The sequence below is a fragment of the Pseudochaenichthys georgianus genome, chromosome 16 (genome assembly GCF_902827115.2).
Source record: "Pseudochaenichthys georgianus chromosome 16, fPseGeo1.2, whole genome shotgun sequence".
In the NCBI taxonomy this organism is placed as follows: Eukaryota; Metazoa; Chordata; class Actinopteri; order Perciformes; family Channichthyidae; genus Pseudochaenichthys; species Pseudochaenichthys georgianus.
Genome location: NC_047518.2, coordinates 31,848,733 through 31,868,925, shown reverse-complemented (window position 1 = coordinate 31,868,925; position 20,193 = coordinate 31,848,733). Strand labels below are relative to the sequence as shown.

Below are 20,193 nucleotides of genomic sequence, written 5' to 3'. Positions count from 1 at the left end.
CACAACATGCAAAGCTACCGTATAGGATTTCGTCAACCTGGAAAAAAACTGAAATGTTTACAACGCTGTACAGCAAAAAATAAAATAAAAAGGGCCGTGAAATGCTTTGAAGGTTATTGACTTTCAGAAAGTCATGGGTATTATGTTAGCTGCTAGTGTATGTTACAGAGAACATATGGTACATGTTATGTAAACTTAATTAAAATGTAATACATTAGTGTTGTGATACGTTGTGTTAATAAGCACCGGTTAACTAAATGATAGCATTTGCATAGAAAACAGGAGGAGGCGTATGTCCTGGTTCATGTTTTTTGGCGAGCCTGTTGACTGTTCCAGCAACTCCTTTAAGGATCAACAAGAGATCAAAACATACACCAAGTTAAATCGTTGTACTGCATCGCTGCAAGCAGGAGTGACAAATTCTCCCAGAAAATGTCCAACTCAAAGGCAGCCCGTGTCTGGGCCCACGGCCATTGCCAGAAATATGTCAATTGTCAAAACCATCACGTCTGACAGGTTTGTGAATGCTGCGTGTCATCCCATTTTGTTAAAGCTTGCTGCAATATTATTTATGTTGACAACATATCTGACAAACAGACGATTCTGTCATTAGCGGCTGTTAATTCATGCATAATGAAATACGCAAAGGATTATTCTAATTCTCCTGCATAGTAATATGTGGTCTGTGGAAGTTTGCGTGGGGGTTTTTTGGTTCCAGTGGAGCATCTCCCAGAGTCATAATGAGATTAAATGAGTGCGGTTAGCTTAACACATGTCAATATGCTCATGGATATGGGGAGAGCACATTAAACAATTTACCTCGCCTGTGCATCACTCAGTTTAATGGGAATTAACGAGAAAACAAAAACAAGTGATGAATATACAAAAAGCTAATGGTTTTTTTATTAGTTATTTGACTGTTTTGTAATCTTCAGACATGTGTATCAGTCGAGGCTGCCTGCCAACCTGATTCATTAATCTGGTTAGCGAAACAGATTGCAAACAATTCCTTGTATCTCTTTGAAAGTGTGTGTGTGTGTGTCTGTTTGAATGTCTGCACGTGTCTCAGCTCCAAGACGCCATCAATTCATTGTGCTATCTCTATCAGACTCACATTTTATGGCTGATTAATATAATTACAAGCCTGAAAATTGAAACTAATACTCTGATAGAAAAAAATGATAACCTACCTCTCATTATTTACTCAGTATCTATTGTTAAGTCCAGAGCAATGAATTAAAGATTACCACCGTGTCACAGCAGCTTAGGTATACCAACAAAAGAATGCTTTTTTTTTACTTCCAACTAAGAAAAGATGAAATGTTGACATGACAAATGAGACGTTTCTTTGCATGAAATTCTATTCTTCACTTTAATTGAGACACTGATTCTCAATAAACAGACATGTAATAGGAAAACATTTCTTTTGTTTGCTGACATGTTTATCTCTGAATTTGTAATGTTATTAAATACTTTGTGAAATGACTTGTGAATTCTTGGACAGCCATAAAAATGCCTTGTTGACTTGTTATGAAGCAAGATTAAAGCAATTCAAATCAGAAATAAATTAAAAACACTTCAAGGCTAAATATTTTTCATTAGATTTTTTCTTAAGCATTGGTGTGTTTACATTATAAGAACAGTTTTATGCCATACAGTGTCATGTGTTTGATTCTTTTTAATGTATTTGACAGGAAATCGCTACTACAATTCAGGCCGAAACAAAGACAGTTTCAATCAAACAAGTAAAGACTTCAACACAATCTGTGATTTCAAAACAAGGAGTGGACTTTAACTTTAATCATCATTACAGTGTAATGTTTTGGGGTTGAAAATATGAACCTTATTGTTATTAGAATGGTTTGTACTTAAGATTAAAACCCACCCATATTCCTGAGAGGTATACGTTTATTTATGGGTGTAGAATATGCTCAATGATGCATTATTGACTGAAAGCTGTATGTTAAACTGCATCAAACACATGTTAGCGAGGAGGAAAGACTGCTGGTAAACTAGAGTATTATATTGCTTTTATTTCCTTGAGTGTGTTACGGAAAACCTCAACACAAACCTCCCCGTCTTGATGCTTCATGGACGCCAGCTTCCAGGCTTCCTCGAACGTCTCCTCGGACACATCAACACCCACATTCCTGAAGATCTCTGCAATCTGTGACGAGGGGGATGACAGAATTGCCATTAAAAACCTTTTATTTGACTAAAGAAATGATATATACAGTACAAGTTATACCTGAAAGATTTATGTATTTTTGTTTTTCATTGTAATTTTCGATTATATAACTACACTGCCACACTGCAGATTAATAATGACCAATCTTAGTATAAACCATTGGACCACAATCACATATAAATAACACTATAATTATTTATTTTGTTTTTTGTTTTTGTAGGCCTAGAAAAGGCAATTTGCCACGACATGGATTGCATTGGGGCTTTTCCTTGGAGCCCATCACACGCTTTACTCACAGTTTATTTTTAAGTACAGTATAGTGCCTACCTCCTTCTTGGTGCGAGGTAAGAAGAAGTGTTTCTCGTGAACACCCTGAAGGGCATGGACTGATGGATGCAGAAGATCTCCAGCTGTGGATGAATCACCGTAGTTGTTGGTGTCACTCAATCTCTTTATGCGTGGCGCTGGAAGGTCGGCTCGCACAGACGGGACCCCATAGGTGCGGCTGTCTTTGTAAAGAGAGACCACATGATGAGCATGGTTTATGAGGATATGGGAAAATATGAATAAGTAATTTTTTGCGCTTGTAAAACCGCTGCATATTAATACAAATGTCATCAAACAAGTATTTTTAGCAAGAAAATGAATGCATGAGTGAACCAGAAAACACTTAAGCAATTTCAAGTTAATAGGAGTATGACTGTTATTGGACAGTACGACGATATAATGTGGTGAGACTTTACATATACAAGAATACATTTAATAAGTTAACTTACAATATTTATGTCCTACACACATGCAAATTCAATTGGGTCATGCTTGTTGAAAATATCTGCATGTAAGGGAGAGAATCTGCTTATTGCAGTTCTTGGTTGTTTCACCTCATCTATACTGAGCACATTTTGGTCTCGAATATGTTTTGTTGTTATCCACAATTCTCACATGCTGGGTATCAATAGACTCAAATACTGTTAGTAGTATACTGTTCGTTACTACAGCCATTTTGTCTTTTATGTTCTTCAGTCCACATCCCACATGTAGCACTGTGTGATAATGCGTATACTCCTCTAGCTATCGTTCACCACACATCTCTATTTCTGACTTACTTGATGTGCATGGATCCCTGACAGACCCGATGAGGTTGGAGGAGGTCATGAAGTGGTCTGGGGCGGCCTTGGGTCTCCTGAGGGTCCTGAGGGTCTTCAGTGAGCAGCCTGGCTTAAAGGGCTCCAGGTCCTCAGGCTTAACGAGGGCCCGTGAGGCAGGAAGCTGTTCCGACTCTGACAAAGGCTTCCTCTCCATGTCAGCTGGAAGGGTGCTGGTCTGACACTCTGCGGGAGACAAATTAAATAGGAAACGATTTAGAAAATGAGCCTCCACATGTAACCTCTGCATCATCCATTAATCCATTAACTGTAACCGCTTATCCTATTCAGGGTTGCATGGGGGCTGGAGCCAATCCCAGCAGACATTGGGCGAAGGAGGGGTGAGACAGATAACATACACACTCATATTTACACCTACGGAAAATTTAGAATCAACAATTAACCTGAGCTGCATGTCTTTAAATTGTGGGAGGAATCTGGAGAACCCAGAGGAAACCCACGCCAATACAAGGAGAACACACAGAAGGGCCCAAGCCAGCTAGCCGTTTTGAATCTGAAACCCTCATTCTGAGAGGTGGCAGTCCTAATCATTGCACCTCGCATCCTTATTCAAAATACTGATAGCCTAATTGGTTCACTTTTACTTCTATGACTTGAAAACTTAGGTTTATAAGTATTTTACTTCCACATTCTCACGTTATAGTTTTTGTAGTCTGAAATATCCTAACTGCTTTTTTAATTCAGTGCCTTAGAACTGTGCATGGGAAATGATTGCAGTAAAATGTTCAGGTGAAGCAGAGCGGTTCTAGGAAAGGATATGTTGGAGGCTACCTTGACTGGATAGCATCTTAGTAAATACATCTATACGTTACAGTGCATTTTACTGACCATTTGTGATAATGCATTGCTCTCGACGGTTGATGGGCATCTTGTCCTTCCAGTTGAGGAAGTTGGAAAACTCCAGGAAGTTGATTAGTCCGTCCTTGTCTGTGTCGCAGTAGTCCATGAGGGCATCCAGAACCTGTCTGCTCACATGTAGCTGGAACTGATGGCACACAGCCTGCAGGTCCTCTTTGTCAATCATTCCCTTGCCTGCCTGGAGAAGTACATGAACGAAAAGGCTACAACGACAGGATGTTTGACAAGAGTGAGACCAAGATAAGATAGGTAGTAGCATTGTTACTTTATCACACGTCCAAACAACAGGGTCATATCCCTGGCCTTAACTCAAACCAGAGACAAAACTGAGGTGTAGGAGCCAAAACGTTGATTTATTATTTTGATTATTTAATCATTTCATGTATGTAATGGAGTATAATTGATTGGTGTCAGGTGATCGAGATCCGCAGCCACGGCTGGGCGGAGCGGCTGATTGGTGCTACGATTGCCTCAGCTGGTTAAAAGAGTCCTGCTGATTATACTCTGGGTTCTAGTTTGGTTGTGAAGCCACACGGTTTTTTGACCGCTGCATTGCATTGCAGAGAAGAGAAGATTTGTTTATTTAAATGACGAACACTGTTTCAACCTCGTCTGGTAAGATACCTTCATGTGTGTGTTTTAAAGAAGAGAACGACCAGTGTTGAAATGGAAACGATAACATGGAAATAAATGTACCAAAAACAAACATATCTCTGGGTGATATGTGAGCGCGTCGGCCAGGCGCTAAAATCAAAGAACAGAACAGAGCTTAAGAAAGGTGGAAAGAAGGCTCTTGCCGAAAGGCCTAAGTGAAACATTTTAATTAATTATAACACCTGTGATTTTCGTAATTAAATTGATAACTCTTTGATATTAAAAGACTCTGTTTGAGAAATGATGCTTTGTCGAATTTGTACACCTTTAACAGTGTCACTGTATTTTTTTAAGTTGCTCTAAATGTGATAAGTTGAATGGTCAGAAGTATGAAATCATACCTTGTCATAATGTCTGAACGCTTGCAGCAGGGAGGAGAAGTTTTGGATATTGACTTTCTTCAGGTCGTGTTGCAATGCGCCGACCATGCTGCGCAGTCCGTCTCGGTCTTTAATGTATTCATCTGGCTCTGTGGAGTAGAGCAGAGCTCCAACATCTGTGCATGAAGCAGACAAAATGTTATTTGTTGACTTTAACACAAAAGCTCCAGTTTATGAATTGTTCTTCAGGAAACATTACATCTGCTGGTTTTCAAATATATAACCCGGGAAAGATTCATAGACTCTACCAAATTCATCAGGCTGCAAGAGTTTTCCAAAGGTGTGATCTGGTGGAATATTTAAGGTAATTCCTCTCCTGAAAATATAGTTTTACAGCGAGGATAAAGTTCAACATTAGTTAGTAAAGGATAGTCAAAACATTGGTCAATAGTAGTGAGACAGAGACTTACAAATTCTTAGTTTTGCCAGTTTGTGGCAGCATCGTTTCCCTGTTTCCAGATCTCTTCCACACAGTTTCTGGATTGTAAAACCTATGGCACAATATCATAAATGCAAGGTCAGGTACAATTAATTTTCTTTAAGTTAGGTATGTAACGAATCAATAGCTAGTATCATGGAAATCATCCACAAAACACCTGTGCCCACTTATTTCAGTACTTACTTCTTAGTCTCCCCCTGCCAGTGGCGAGTTATGCCATTGAAATCAGGTTTGAGGATCCCAAACGTGCTGTCTTTACTGTAGTGACCCATGTCATACTTTCTATCAATCCTCTCACCTGGAGAGAATTGTAATTTTATTGTGACATCACATTTCAAAATCAGCAACAAAATGCAAAAATAGTTTTAATTTAGGTAGTGACAATAAAGGCCTTATGCACCTATTTATTGTTTTTCCTTTCGTCTTACCAACAAAATAGGCGTTGTGGCTACGAATGTAAGACTCATGTCCCTCCTGAGCTTCCCTTTCCAACTCCTCTGCTGTCTTCGAAGGGTTAATAATCTCATGCACATCCAACCCTGGGAACAAAGTGATGTCAGATCGTGATTGTAAACCATCTTATGTATGCCGATGATTTGGCAATTGTTTCTCCTAGCAGTGCTGGTTTTCAACAGTTGCTAAATGTTTGTTCTGATTACGGAGTCAAATTTGATGTTAAATACAATGCTAAGAAGAGCGCTGTAATGATCTGCAGAGCAAAAGGGGATAAGAACCTTTGTTTTCCAACATTCTATCTATCAGGACAGGTGCTGTCTGTTTGCTGTAACACTAAGTATCTGGGAGACATCATCACAGATGAAATGGCTGATGATGATGACATGTATAGACAGCGGCGTGTCTTATATATACTAGCCAACATGTTGGCTAGAAAATTCTCTTGGTGTTCAGATAAGGTTAAGGTGAACCTCTTTAGAGCTTATTGCACTCCTCTCTATACTGCCCCCTTGTGGGTCAAGTATAAGAAGGCGAGCCTCCGGATGCTCCAGGTTGCATATAATGACTGTTTGCGTATACCGCTTAGAAAACCAAGGTGGTGCAGTGCAAGTGAAATGTTCTGTAATGCACGAGTCAACACGTTCCATGCTCTTTTGAGAAATCTGATGTACAAATTCATCTGTCGATTGAATGTTTCTCATAACTCTGTCATTATGCTGCTGTCAAATCCGTGTTTCAGTGCTGTACGATACCAGTCACCTCTGTGGAAACATTGGTATAACTGCCTTTTTTTATTTATATTTGAGTGTCGTATGTATTGTAATAATGGACCAAGAGTCTCTTTAAATAAAGATGATGATGATGATGATGATGATGATGATGATGATGATGAGACAAAAAAAAAAGAAGACTCATCCTTCCCACTCTAACTATAATTATTCATAAAACTAATTAAATCTGGTCATTTAATAGAAATAGAGACGCAAGAACAAGGTTGACTTTTGCAGTTAACAGACAATTAAAATATAGTCCGGTTGATTCACATACCTCTATTTGTTTTCACACCATATGTAGTTTTGTCTGTAGTCCAGCGGGGAAGTCCAACATGCTGATCATGTGACCTGCCTACTGGGGCTTTACTGGAGGTGTACGCTGCTTCACTGAGCTCTTGTAATTTCTGCTGGAACATGGTCTTTTGAGGAGGATTAAGCAGACTACTGACCTGTTGGAATCAGGTAGAAAAAAAAGAAGGTTAGATCTGTGTTTTGGTTGTGTTTGTATGCTAAGAATTTTATGTAAAGTCAGCTTGTGCCAAAATAAATACTGAACAGTAAAACTGACAGTGATCTTCTTTTCCTAACTTGATCCATAAGCTACTTTTTTTTGTATTTTACAGACTTTGAATGAGGCATTAAGTAATAACACATTGTTAGTTTTGAGGGCTATTGACCTAAACAGCCCACCAAATGTTGGGTGAAAAGTAAAAACCTTTATATACAGTCTATGATAAAAACCCTTATTTTTGCCACTTTTACCCAATACAAAATGAGTTTGCTTGTTTGTGGTACTTACAGTGAGGGAAGTTTTGGTGCTGATGTCATGAACAAGGGTACTGGCAACATCTGGATCATTTGCCTTTCCTTGGTGCACTCTGACAGCTCCTGGTTCTGGGTGGGTGCTGCTGCGGAACTTCCTTACCACTGGTGGGGTAGGGGGCTGGAAAGGAAAAATGTTGACATTGGCATATTAGACAAAGTGCAGATGTAAATTCAAAATATAAAAAATCTGTTTGCCACCTTACCTTACTATTTTCATATCTTCAATTGTGCCAAAACGCAAACGTTGCACCCCATACAGTCCATGCTTATACCACCACAGGGAAAATGCTAAACACACAAATGCAAACCTAAAAATAAAACGTACCCTTGTCGCTTCTTGCATGCAGGATTTAGCCCTGTCTCCTTCAGGTATACATTTCCCGGCCTGGTTTCAAAAGGAACAAATATATAGTAGTACAGCGTACAGGAACAACCAAAGCAAAGTTTAAGTTAGCTACTGCGCACGTTTACATTTATCACAGGAGTAAGCTAACGCAAAATTAGCTAGCATCTTAAAATCGACTTACCGTCGGTATGTTTGGACATGTGTCTGTGACGTTATATTTCGGTTGCTGAGAGGTATTTCCGTCAGTCATGTTTCACTTGAATTTACATACAGCAGCAACCAATTCAATAGTAGTATTTTTCCTTCTCGACCTAGAACCACACTTGATTCAACTTACTAGTTAAGCAAGTTAACGTTACCCCACATTCTGCATTCAGGCACTGAGGACTAGTGCACCTGTTTTGGCGTTACTAAGCAACACAATTCAATTAAAAACACTGATAAAGGGTAACGTTAGTTTAAAATAACTTTTGCGTAAATACAAACATGTTCAATAATAAGACATTTGTATGACTTGATGTCAATTGATACTCGATTAATCACGAATATGAGGAAAAAGCGTTTTGGTATTTCTGGACAGATGCTATTTTTACGTAGGAGTTGATGTTTCTCTCAGCAAATAACTCCTCTGCAAGTCTTCATCGTCTTTTATTTTCTCTGTTGTACTTCTTTGGAAAAGCACATAGGCCTACCAGTAAATTGGGAAACAATTCTAACATATTATTGGTCCGTCGTAGCATTACGTAGGCGGATTGTCAATTCCAGTCATACGATCTGTCATCATCCTTCGTACAATGCGAAAAGGGAAGTTGAAAGAAGTGGGAGAGGGACATCGCGGAGCCTTATGAAATCTAACGATACGGTAGCTGTCTGGGTCATCGAAACACTGTGAACAGACACTAAAGTGCCACGAAGATTGTCCTGAAGACACCATTCACAATAAATAGCTTCCTGTTTTGGTAGGTGAGTAGCTAATATTAGCGTTAGCCAGCTAGCTAATGGCTATCCGGAGGGCTCCTCCCGGCCACTGCTAAACAACGTTCACTGTGTTAGCCAGCCCATGTCTATTATCTGGCTAGCTAACGTTAGCTAGCAAACACTGGAAGGGCCAAGCTAGTTAGCATAGTAATTTAACGTTTTACGGCTACTCAATCGGAATCAGTCGTCATGTTAAGATTATATACGTGTGATATAATATAACTAACATAAGCGGCTCTATTTTGTTCACTGATTGACGAGGGAGTTCACTTGTTTAACGTCATGCAGCTAAGGCTAGCTAGCTGTCACTAGCTGTACACACCCAAAACTGCATCATCTGTGTTTTGCCATTCTCCAATGTTATGTTGAGTGGGATGTCAAATCAAGTATCTTTGATCTTGGTGATAACGATACTGCCCAGATTGAAACAAGCGTTACATTGGCAAATGTATACTTTCTTATAGGAATTGATTGGTTTTGACATGTTTAACTTGCTAACGTTAGGTAGTTATGCTGCTACGGGTAGCAGTCGTTAATTGCTAATGCGAGCCAGTAAACAACAACATAACAGGTTATTTGTGGTTAACTGCGTGTCGTAATGCGATTTCAACGAGTTGACAGTTATTATTTTTGGACTGATGCTCTGTGTTTACTTGGTTGGTTGTAAAGGGAAATGAATAAGTTACAGAGAGAATCTGTTGTTGCCTGGTTAACATGGTTGATGTTGTTATACACCTTATAAGTACAGACCGGAAGATTTAAAACTGTTTCCTAACCCTGCAACGTTTTCCCATATTATGTGCTCATACCCGTGTGATTCTAATCTCCTTCGTGACAGTCTGCCTCATATTGCTTAAAGCTACAAGCAGGAGTTGTTAGTGGTTTGTTGTTTCAGTAACACCAGTCGGTCAACTTGTTATTCACTTGGTACAGGTGAGAAACTTTGGCAACTTGGAGGGGTTTCTGTCAGGCTGAAATGTGACTCTCATTAGCCAACCCTAGTATGTTTTTGTCCTACCTGTTACACTTATTTGCTCAGCTAGTTATGGCAAGCAACCAACTATTGTTTGGAAATGGAAAACAGTGCCTGGTAATGTGAAACTCTTGTTGACTGTATGTACAGTACATTTGGTCACCTATGGTCAATCATTGTATCATCTGTTACATGTAGGTTTTCGGGTTTGGTCTGCTAATTCTAAGAGGTTCTATTAAAACCCCAGTGTAAACATATGACATTGACATGTTTCCAATTCTACCCCATACATAATTGTTCGTAGTTTCCAAAAGATGGTTATCTTTTTATTCTACATTTTCTTAAATCATGTACACCAACAATAATAACACTACATTTGTTGTCATTAAATGCTACTTAAAGTATGGTATAATCTATTTTGAATTTGAAAAGGGCTCTGACTTAAAGGTTCACCGGTATATAAAAAAATAACGATCACAGCATAAACCAGGTATGCCGCATTAGTCGTTTTTTATTGAGAAACTTTTTGGGGGTTTCTCACTTTACGATTTGGGAATTTATATAGGTCATTAATGAGCTGCACACCTGGACAAGATTGTTCTACTTTGTAAGAAATATAGAAAGTTAAGCAGCAGAATTTCTCCATCAAGCCAAATGGAAATGTTTTTTGTAACATAAAACCGAGTTGTTAATATAGGTTTTGTTTGTACCGTTTTTATGCTTCCTTGCTAAAGCCTCTGTTTAAGGCTCATTAACCCAAAGAGAAACTACTAATCTGATGATTTAAGGCTCAAAGGGGCAACTTGGGCTGGATAGCTTACTTGTTAGAGATTGCTGGTTTGATCCCCTTTGCACACACATCATCAGTGTGCTTAATGTCATTCTGATTCATAGTTGAAGACATTAAAATGTTGCTTATTTAAAAAAAAAAACTTGTACATTTTAATTTGAACCAAACATATTCCATTGACACTTTGTTTGTTTTTTTCCTCTTTCCTGCGTAGGTATTTTCTACACTTTTCTCAGTGTGTTAGCGTCCCGAGGAAGAGACAGGGCAGTCTGACATGGCAAGTAGAGGCGGAGCTACGCGACCCAATGGGCCAAATGCAGGCAACAAGATCTGCCAGTTCAAACTTGTGCTTTTAGGGGAGTCGGCCGTGGGGAAGTCGAGTCTCGTGCTTCGTTTTGTCAAGGGACAGTTTCATGAATTCCAAGAGAGCACAATCGGAGGTATGTACCTTGATATAATAATAATAATAATAATAATAACTGAGATTTCTATAGCGCCTTTCAAGGGACCCAAGGTCGCTTTACAGGAATTGGGGCGAGCACACACAAAACAAAACAAAACAAAGGTCAGACAGACAAAACAACAGATTGATTTAAGGGCCGAAAGCCTTGATGAAAAGATGGGACTTGAGGGCCCTTTTGAAGACGTCCAGTGTGGGGATGTTGCGAATCTCCGCAGGGAGAGCGTATGGTCATGTTTTGGATTTTACCTGTGAAAAATTGTATTCAGAGATCACACACAAGACACAGTGAAATGAGAAATGATAATCTATATAATCTTTAAAAGGGTATATAAACATATCAATAAATAGATTACAAAATGTGCATTTGTGGTGTTGGCATATAGGAAATATAACTGACAGGAATGGTGAAAAATGTCATGACATTACATAAAGACCAAAGCAGCATTCAAAAGATAAAAGGGGATATTATATTGTAACTGTGAAAATGGCCAACAGGAATATTTGAATTCTTCAATCTCCATATCTAGTTCCTGGTATTTCCAGGAATCTACGTCAGATTAAAGCAGCCAGTTATTGTCTTCAGAATCGCACACTTATTGCCTTTTGGCAAACATGCTGCTTACTGGATATTGAAAGGTTAAAACAAATTCCAGGTGTGGTTCCATTGGTACGATTCCCACACCGGCATATATACATGTTATGAAAGTGTGCAGGCTGTTTTGCTGTCAATTAGTCATCCCAGAGTAAATACAAATTTAAAAATGTGTTTCGATTGAATCCCACCATACTTTATGCTCCAGCTCACATCCAGATTTTGTTTTATCAGTATAAAACATGTTTGAAATCACGAGTGCCCGGTTTTCCAAATATGGATTTAGTCAACCATATAATCTGCCTGTGTGCGTCCAGCATTGGTTTTACATTTTAACTTTTGTATAGCTCAGTAGCTACATTACCATTTGTCATTGGTTCCTCTGCTTTGTGCCCCTGCAGCTGCCTTCCTGACTCAGACGGTATGTTTGGACGACACAACAGTCAAGTTTGAAATCTGGGACACAGCTGGTCAGGAGCGCTACCACAGTCTGGCTCCTATGTACTACAGAGGTGCCCAGGCAGCCATTGTGGTGTATGATATCACAAATGAGGTGAGTCAAGTGCCTTGTTATCTGTCATGTGGTTGTTTTTTACCAGTGATGCTTTCACTAATGGCGCGTTTCCACTGCAGCCCTCGCTCGGCCTCGCTCGGTTTGGTTAGGCCTTATTATGCCCGGCTCACTTTAATGCCGCGTTTCCATTACAGTTTAGGAACTGGGGCAGTAACTATAGTATCGCAGTGTAGGCGGAGCCGTGACGTCATCTTCAATGAGCGCCCCAAAAAACAACACAGCCGTTAGCTCTTAGCACTCAGAGCTCACAGCTCTTCATATCTGTTCAGAAACTAGACAAAGTTAAACAAGTACAAACCACAGACTGCCTGTGTCATGGCGAATACAGTCGCTGCTTTATTTATGTCTGTATAGGCCGTTGCTGTGAGTGTGGACGGTCGGAGCATATACAACGTTAGCTTAGCCAAGCTACATTTAGAAAACACGCATTTTAAAAGGGTTTTTCGCCTGCCGTCTGTCTGCAGACTTGTCAAAGCATTAATTCATAGTTTTTACTAACCGGTATCAGTATGTTGTTACTTCGGCATCATTTTGAAACGTGTATTATAATTAAATCACGGTCAAATATGTTCATCTTGTTGTAGTTGTAGCCCCCTTGCCAGCGATCCTCTCTCTAGTTTAGCATACTCAGCCTGGTTGTTCCTGGCCCTAGAACCACGATTTAGTCGGGCCAGAAAAAAGGTGAAAAAGTAGCCCCGGGCCAAAACTAGGCCAAGTGGAAACGCAACCAAAAACGGGCCCCGCACGGCTCGGCACGCTTAAAGCGAGCTACCCGCTGCAGTGGAAACGCGCCATAACTAGAGCTGGACCAACATTGCTGTGACTGATGAAAAGATAGAGATGGTCTCATCCTACATTTTCTTAATAGCAGTCAAGCCCAAACATTTTTATTTTGGTAAATTGACTAATTAAGTTGAGTTCACACCCAACAACATAGTGTAATGAAGACAATGTATATAGACATAGTAAGTAGAACAGTTACTGCACTCTAAAAAAGGTTACACATGACAACTCTCCAACATATATATATATATATATACATATATACCCATATCAGGGTTTCCGCTAGGATTTTTTCTCGCCGGTCAAATGTCCGGGCAGAATTTATTTTACCGGACAAATTTGAAACTTACCGGTCATATTTCAATAATAATAATAATAAGAGTTTTGTAGCAGAGTTTCCGTTGGCAGGTAATTACCGGACTATGAGCAGATATGCTTCAGTTTAAAACTCAGTTCACAGGGCTCATTTTTATATTGCTTCAGTTTATAATCGTAACAGATCGAAACATTCAGATTCATTTTTCAATAAATGATTCCACAAACAACAAACAACATAATTATTACATTCAAACAAACTACTTGTAGTAGATAACGTACATTATTCAGAAGTTTACATCAACTTTGAATAATAACACAGGAGAAACGGAGCCTCTATTTTCCCCTCTCCCTCCCTCTCTCTCCTGACAGCCCGTCAGTTTCTCATGCAGCTCCTGCAGCCCGCTAAACAGAGGGCGGGGCTTCAGGTGATTATACAGAGCTGCGTGTCTCGGTCTGACTCAGCAGCTGATCTGATCTCTCTCTCGCGTCCGGTTATACTTCACTCGCGTTTATGTCCATATCGATCAGATCCAGCTCTCCTGATCGGCCTTTATAGAGAGCACAGATCAAACTATTAAGAGTGAATATCGGCCGATAATGACCGGCGGCCAATCTATCGGAGCCTCCCTAATTATTACCAGACATTTTGACCGTCAGGTTTTGAATTTACTGTTTTTTTATAAATGTTACCAGCTAAAAACCGGTAATTACCGGCTAACGGAAACCCTGACCCATATATATATATTGTCCATTTTAAGTTGTTGTTAGTTTCAGAAATGGTGATTGCATCTGAAGTTGACATTCTATTTGTAAATGGTACATGCATGAGAGTTGAGAGTTAAATGTCAACATTACTGTCAGCTATGATTGTATCTCTGTGACAAAGTCAGCAGCAACTTTGTTCAACTTCACTTTTATGAAAGAACAAAAGCACAGAAATGTATTAATTACCTTCTGACACTTCTTGTCAAGTTGCAGAAATAATGGTTACCGTATGTGATCAAAGTCAAAACTTTGAACAAAGACTCATTTAATTTCAGGTCTCAGAATACAGGAATGTACATTGAATTAATTTTCTTTTGTGCTCTGCATAACTTCTGCATAGCTGTATATAATCCTTCTTCCCATGTTGTGTACAATTCTGCTTTTATTTTACCAGAGGACATTTTCTTTTATTTCATATTCCATCCAAAGCTTGAGCAATTGATCAAAAGATTAGCAGAAGCACAGCCAGAATTAATGGGAAGCCTCCCGTCCGCTTCCTTCCATCACATGGGTCTTATTGTTATTTTCACTAACTGAGTGCCCCCCCCCCACAACCCTGTTTTGCTTGCCAGGAGTCATTTGTACGGGCGAAGAACTGGGTTAAAGAGCTGCAGAGACAAGCCAGTCCAAACATTGTAATAGCTCTGGCTGGGAACAAGGCTGATCTCGCAAACAAGAGAGCACTGGACTTCCAGGTTGGTGTTCTTTAAATATTTATACTAACAATTTATGCAGAAACAATAACTTCTTTACAGATATTTCTGTTGAGGGAAACATAAAATATTCAGATAGATTCCTATTTATGAAACATTTTGAAAGACGGCCCAATCCTGTCTACCATGCTTCTTCCACATTTAGTTTTTCGACCATAAAGACTGTAAGGTTATCTTAATGAATGACTTTTTAATGTTGGTTTCCCTTTATAGGACGCACAGTCATACGCAGATGATAACAGCTTGCTTTTCATGGAAACATCAGCAAAGACCTCTATGAACGTCAATGAGATATTCATGGCCATCGGTAAGTGTTTTCATATCCTAAACATTTTTTACCAGGTATTATAAGATATATTTGTATATATATATATATATATATTAAGCAGAACTCTGTATTACTTGCCGTACTGTTAGTGCCTCAGGGATCACTGTCACATGAAATGGACCAATGAAAAAGCAAGTTATGCATATTGGAGGCTAGGTTAAAATTCCATGGAGTCTTTATTTATTAGCCTCCATTTCACAGGTTCAAAGATAAATAGAAGGTATCTGGCTGTATCATATTTACAATTAAGCTCATGATTGTTAAATATTTACTCTGGCGTGTTGAATGTAATTTCTAATAATGTTAACTTAGATGAACTGGTCTACCAATCTTTTTGAAAACCTCCTGGTTGTTGTTGTTGTTGTTGAAATAAAGGATGAGGTGGAGCCATCTCATTTGAACAACAGATGCAGGCTTAACTGGCCCTTTAGTTTGTCTTAAGTACCCTGTGCTTGAGCCCCTAAACTCCAATGCAGAATTTGCATATGAAGAACACTGTTTTTTTCAGCAACAAGAAACCACAAAGATTTCCCGCAAAATGAGACCTGTCAGCTCACAGTGTCGTTAAAGTAGTTTGAGCTGAGAAACAGTGTTGCAGTAGTGCCCTTCACAATCCATGCACACAGGTGTTTCCTCTTATGTTGCCTGCTTAGCCTTCTTCTAAAGCACAGTCTGTTCTTAATTGACGACACCTAACTCTTATTTTAGACGGGGACAAATCACAGTTATGTTTGTTTCTACATTGAGTTTGGTGGCATCGCGTAATCTAAAAAGCCAGTGCCTTAAAATCATCTTTATCAAGATGTTCCTTTTATTTTGTTTGTTTCTAAAAAGAAAAAAGCCCATAATTCATTATCACATATTTACAGCTCAATTATTTATATATGGTTTCAGCCCCAAAAAAAACAGAATTGTTTGTATTTTTGTATTTTAAGATGCCATTTGTTGCCTTAAACTTCATTAACATCTCATGATTATGACATCATTCAGATTATGGAATTGTCACAGTTGTGTGAGGGTTTCTAACAGTCTGAACAAATGAAAAACTTTAATGAACACTGCAGACTGTTATTAAAAGTATGTATTCAAAGCCGCACTCAGTAGGGTGCCAATCTTATTTGGGCATCCCAGAAACATACTAAATATCAATTTGAACCATCCCAATGTGAATGTGTAATGACCCAAAATGTGAAACGCATGTTATTGTAGTTAACTAACCAACCAACAGGATTAAGTGTGAAGCTACTTTTGAGAAACAATTTTGCGGTCATCACAGGTAGTTTTCTGATCATCTTTGGTGATGTCATTACTGACGTTGTTGCTATGTCCTTACAGCGAAAAAGCTACCCAAGAACGAGCCTCAGGCGGCCGGCGCCAGCGGCGGGCGGAACCGAGGAGTGGACCTGACGGAGACGGCTCAGCCCACCAGCCGCTCCTGCTGCAGTAACTAACCTGGCTCTTCCTGCTCATCCTTCCCACATACCCCCCCCCTCCTAACTGGACATCGGGCTCCTCGGCTTCCTGGCGTCAGACCTGACTGTCAATCTCACTCCCCTGGAATAGCTAAAAGACTCTGTATAGCTGCATTTCTAATACCTTTCTTTTTTTTCTTGATGTTCTTTTTTTTTTTCTTAAACTTTTTTTAAGAAGTGTATATCAGTATAATGGATGCATGTATCACTACAACGCCTAAACACATTTGTATCTTTTATTCATTTGGAAGACTTACCCCAATTTAGAAGGATGAGCGAGAGGGAAACCTTTGAACGTCTGATTGTGTGGAAGTGTGATTTGCTGATGAGAAGCTGTAGCCTCGTTTGTCATTTCACAGGGTTGACTGGATGCGAATGATGTTGCCTATATGCTCACAATCAGAAGAAAACCAAATTGTTCCCAACTCGAGACGCCTGGCTTCTCTGTCTGTTATGAGGCATCAATGCATTGAGACAGTGCCAGGAAAGGACTGTTGTTCAAATCAAGGTTACATAAGAGGACAAACACATAAAAGTATTTATCCAAAACTGCGATGATCCACATTTGGCTTCCTATTATGCACAACCATGTGTATAACAATATGGGTTTGTGTCGTTGTTATCATAACAAAAGTCGTCGGGTTGTCGAAAACCTAGAGCTTTGGAAAGTTCAGTAACATCAGGAACCAACACCTAATGCCAACATGAGGCCGGTTTGACGGGATGTTTTTTTGGCTTGCTATTTAACAAATGTTTTCATGTTGTGGGTTCATCACATCTATCACAGAGGCTAGATTTTCACATTGAAAAATCAACAGGAAATTTGATGACTGTTGAACTTCCATGGTTGCAAAGACTTGAACATACAACTAGTTATATGTTATAATCTCTTTCTGCTCCGTCTCTGTCCAGGTGAGTAGTAAACCTGCATCAAACGGGGTGATCTCAATCTTAGGGGGTGTTTTTAAAGTAGAGTTCAGACAGCACACAAACATAAAATTGGACTACTACCCATTGTCACAAGTATGTGAAAAGAATATACTTATATATAACTTTGTTATAGGATGCAATGTTGTTTTCTTCCTCCTTTAGCACAGCTTGCAGAGCTCACAAGGAAACGATCTAGAGATTCCGAACAATTGTACAGTTCAATATTGGTCTGCTTGTTTATTTTCTTTATTATATTTTCATCCTAGACCATATCAAAAAATGGTCAAATGTTAAGCAGTGGGGGTCTTTTTAGGTATATGTAGTGCTATTAACAAAATCCCCCTCCGGTGTATTGTTACTTTTATCAGAAATGGTTCATGGTCATGTTTGAAAGGAACTTCCATTTGCATTGCACATTGTTGATCATGTTTTAATTAATGACTGCCCCTCGATTTTATATGATGGACTGTATTGGACTTGCTAACCTACAGCTATAAGCAGGTAGCATAATTAACCTGGTGGTCTCTCTTACAGCTTAATGAATTTTAATGATGTAAAACAGCATTACTAGTGATGGGCTGATCAGTTTTGAGTGTCTGAATACAACTTAATAAATTCAATAAACAGGTCTCTTGTATGCCTTTTTGCCATATATGTCAGTGGTATTACATAATAATAATGAGTTCCATTTATAAAGCACTTCATATTTGAATGCAAATCCCGAAGTGCTACAAGTAGTGAGCATGAACAGTATAAATAAACATTACACAACACGGTAGAATTAATAAAAAAAAGCAATACAAAAAAATAAAAAGGGTGATAAAAATGTCTAGGCAAAGGCTCTTTTGAAGAGATGGGTTTTGAGGCCTTTTTTAAAAGCCTCCACGGTCTGTGGTGCTCTCATTTGGTCGGGGAGAGAATTCCACAGGCTGGGAGCAGCCGAGCAGAAGGCCCGGTCTCCCATAGTACGGAGCTATCATGCTAACATGGACGTAAAGATGCTGCAGATATTGATACCAGATTTAGAATTTCACATGGTATTTGGTAAATATCTAAATGATAAACTGTTTCCTTTAACGGAGTGTCTATTTGCACCCGGGTGAAAAAGAGAGACGAAAAAGAAGCAACGTGTCCCCCCAAAGGTGGACGCGTTGCTTCCTTTCCTGTGACCACTGAATCTACAGAGATATTTTCCCCTTCTGCTGGCTTTAGTGCTGGAGGAATCACTCCGCACGAAGATGATCTCAAGTCTCTCCAACCAGGAGCATGGCTCAATGATAATGCAAGTAGAAAATGTGTCTTAGTTTTAATATGGCAATCAAATAACATTTATATAACATTTTCATTGTAAAGCAATGTAACTGAATGGTTAATTTCAAAATATTCAACATTTGTCCCCATTACTTGTGGTCTTCAGCATGAGATTATAGAGCTTGCTGGTATCTGTTATACTTTGACTGATAGCAAGAGCCAAGTTACAATAAATAGCAATAAATTGTATATGAGGATTTATTTTTGTATCACATGTAGATAATACATGCCTATCTCGGAGTCCTGGCACACAAATCCAGCAAGCAACTGAATGTTATTCAGTGTGCCATAGTCAACTTTTGGAACAAGTATAAGCACACCGTCTGGGAATATAAAAATGTAAATTAAATAATTTTACGGTTATAAGAAAATGCAGACCTGAATGTTCTTTTTATGCTCTTATTAACAAACATTTTGTTTGAGTGCATAGGTGCGATTTGGGGAGAACATTTGGATTTTCCTTCCAGTGTGCAGACATGGACACTGGTTCCTTGTCGCCGCGAAAGTGGAATCGCGACAAATCTACATCATGGACTCCCTGCCCAGTCCTGCAAAAGAGCGGCAGTTCTTCTTGCACTGGAGGTACATTTACTCCTATTGATAGTGTATAATCAATAGACTGTAATAATCCCCTTTTTTGAAAACATACTAGATCCTCCAACTCCCATTATGCAATCGGTTGTGTTTTTTTTTAGACCCGACATGTCTGGGAAAGACCCACTACTTAAAACTCTACAGCCTTACTCTTTACCGATTGAGTAACAGCTCTCACCATGGTTGTTAACAGATCTTTAGAAGAAGAAGAAGAAGAAGAAGAATTGGGAGGGATGAAACCCCTCTTTAATGGTCACACATGCAGAGCACACAGCACAAAGCGAAATGTGTTCTCTTTTAACCCATCTTAGTACCAGGAGTCTAGTACTAGGAGCAGTGGGTAGCTATTGTACAGCGCCCGGGGAGCAATGGGAGTGAGGGGGGAAGGGGGTGCCTTGCTCAAGGGCACCACGGCAGGGCAGGAGGTGAACTGGGACCTCTCCAAGTAGCAGCACAACACTCCATATTTTAGGTCTGGTCGGGGACTTGAACCGGCAACCCTACCGCTCCCAGTCCAAGCCCCT

General features: G+C 39.4%; 2 protein-coding genes across 4 annotated transcripts; one reads left to right on the top strand and one right to left on the bottom strand.

The window, feature by feature from the left end:
• Positions 1-1,663: 1,663 nt before the first annotated feature.
• Positions 1,664-8,497, bottom strand: efhb (EF-hand domain family, member B). 2 transcript variants are annotated; one of them, XM_034102050.2, is made up of 13 exons: positions 8,267-8,497; positions 8,065-8,124; positions 7,714-7,857; positions 7,189-7,363; positions 6,114-6,224; positions 5,869-5,983; positions 5,657-5,737; positions 5,495-5,562; positions 5,208-5,362; positions 4,183-4,390; positions 3,295-3,519; positions 2,516-2,697; positions 1,664-2,167 (listed from the first exon to the last, which is right to left on the bottom strand). In XM_034102050.2, exons 1-13 carry the CDS (start codon positions 8,333-8,335, stop codon positions 2,021-2,023), a joined length of 1,740 nt encoding a protein of 579 aa, XP_033957941.1. In that variant the 5' UTR covers positions 8,336-8,497; the 3' UTR covers positions 1,664-2,020. The 2 variants fall into 2 exon arrangements, with proteins under 2 accessions (XP_033957941.1, XP_033957943.1); XM_034102052.2 differs by lacking the exons at positions 8,065-8,124; positions 8,267-8,497 and adding an exon at positions 7,943-8,053.
• A 379-nt stretch (positions 8,498-8,876) lies between these two features.
• Positions 8,877-18,392, top strand: rab5ab (RAB5A, member RAS oncogene family, b). Of its 2 annotated transcripts, none has more exons than XM_034102054.2 (6): positions 8,877-9,044; positions 11,041-11,266; positions 12,283-12,434; positions 14,894-15,016; positions 15,248-15,341; positions 16,698-18,392. In XM_034102054.2, exons 2-6 carry the CDS (start codon positions 11,101-11,103, stop codon positions 16,811-16,813), a joined length of 651 nt encoding a protein of 216 aa, XP_033957945.1. In that variant the 5' UTR covers positions 8,877-9,044; positions 11,041-11,100; the 3' UTR covers positions 16,814-18,392. The 2 variants fall into 2 exon arrangements, with proteins under 2 accessions (XP_033957945.1, XP_033957946.1); XM_034102055.2 differs by having other exon boundaries at positions 8,877-9,048.
• The last annotated feature ends 1,801 nt before the right edge of the window (positions 18,393-20,193 follow it).

Excerpts from the sequence above, each read along its gene's own strand:
- efhb (XM_034102050.2), bottom strand. The coding sequence starts at position 8,335 with ATGACTGACGGAAATACCTCTCAGCAACCGAAATATAACGTCACAGAC. Across the intron at positions 6,225-7,188 it reads TGGTGTGAAAACAAATAGAG|GGTTGGATGTGCATGAGATT; the intron begins GTATGTGAATCA and ends CTTTGTTCCCAG. Across the intron at positions 5,363-5,494 it reads CTTGCAGCCTGATGAATTTG|ATGTTGGAGCTCTGCTCTAC; the intron begins GTAGAGTCTATG and ends CTTCATGCACAG.
- rab5ab (XM_034102054.2), top strand. The coding sequence starts at position 11,101 with ATGGCAAGTAGAGGCGGAGCTACGCGACCCAATGGGCCAAATGCAGGC. Across the intron at positions 11,267-12,282 it reads CCAAGAGAGCACAATCGGAG|CTGCCTTCCTGACTCAGACG; the intron begins GTATGTACCTTG and ends GTGCCCCTGCAG. Across the intron at positions 12,435-14,893 it reads TGTATGATATCACAAATGAG|GAGTCATTTGTACGGGCGAA; the intron begins GTGAGTCAAGTG and ends TTTGCTTGCCAG.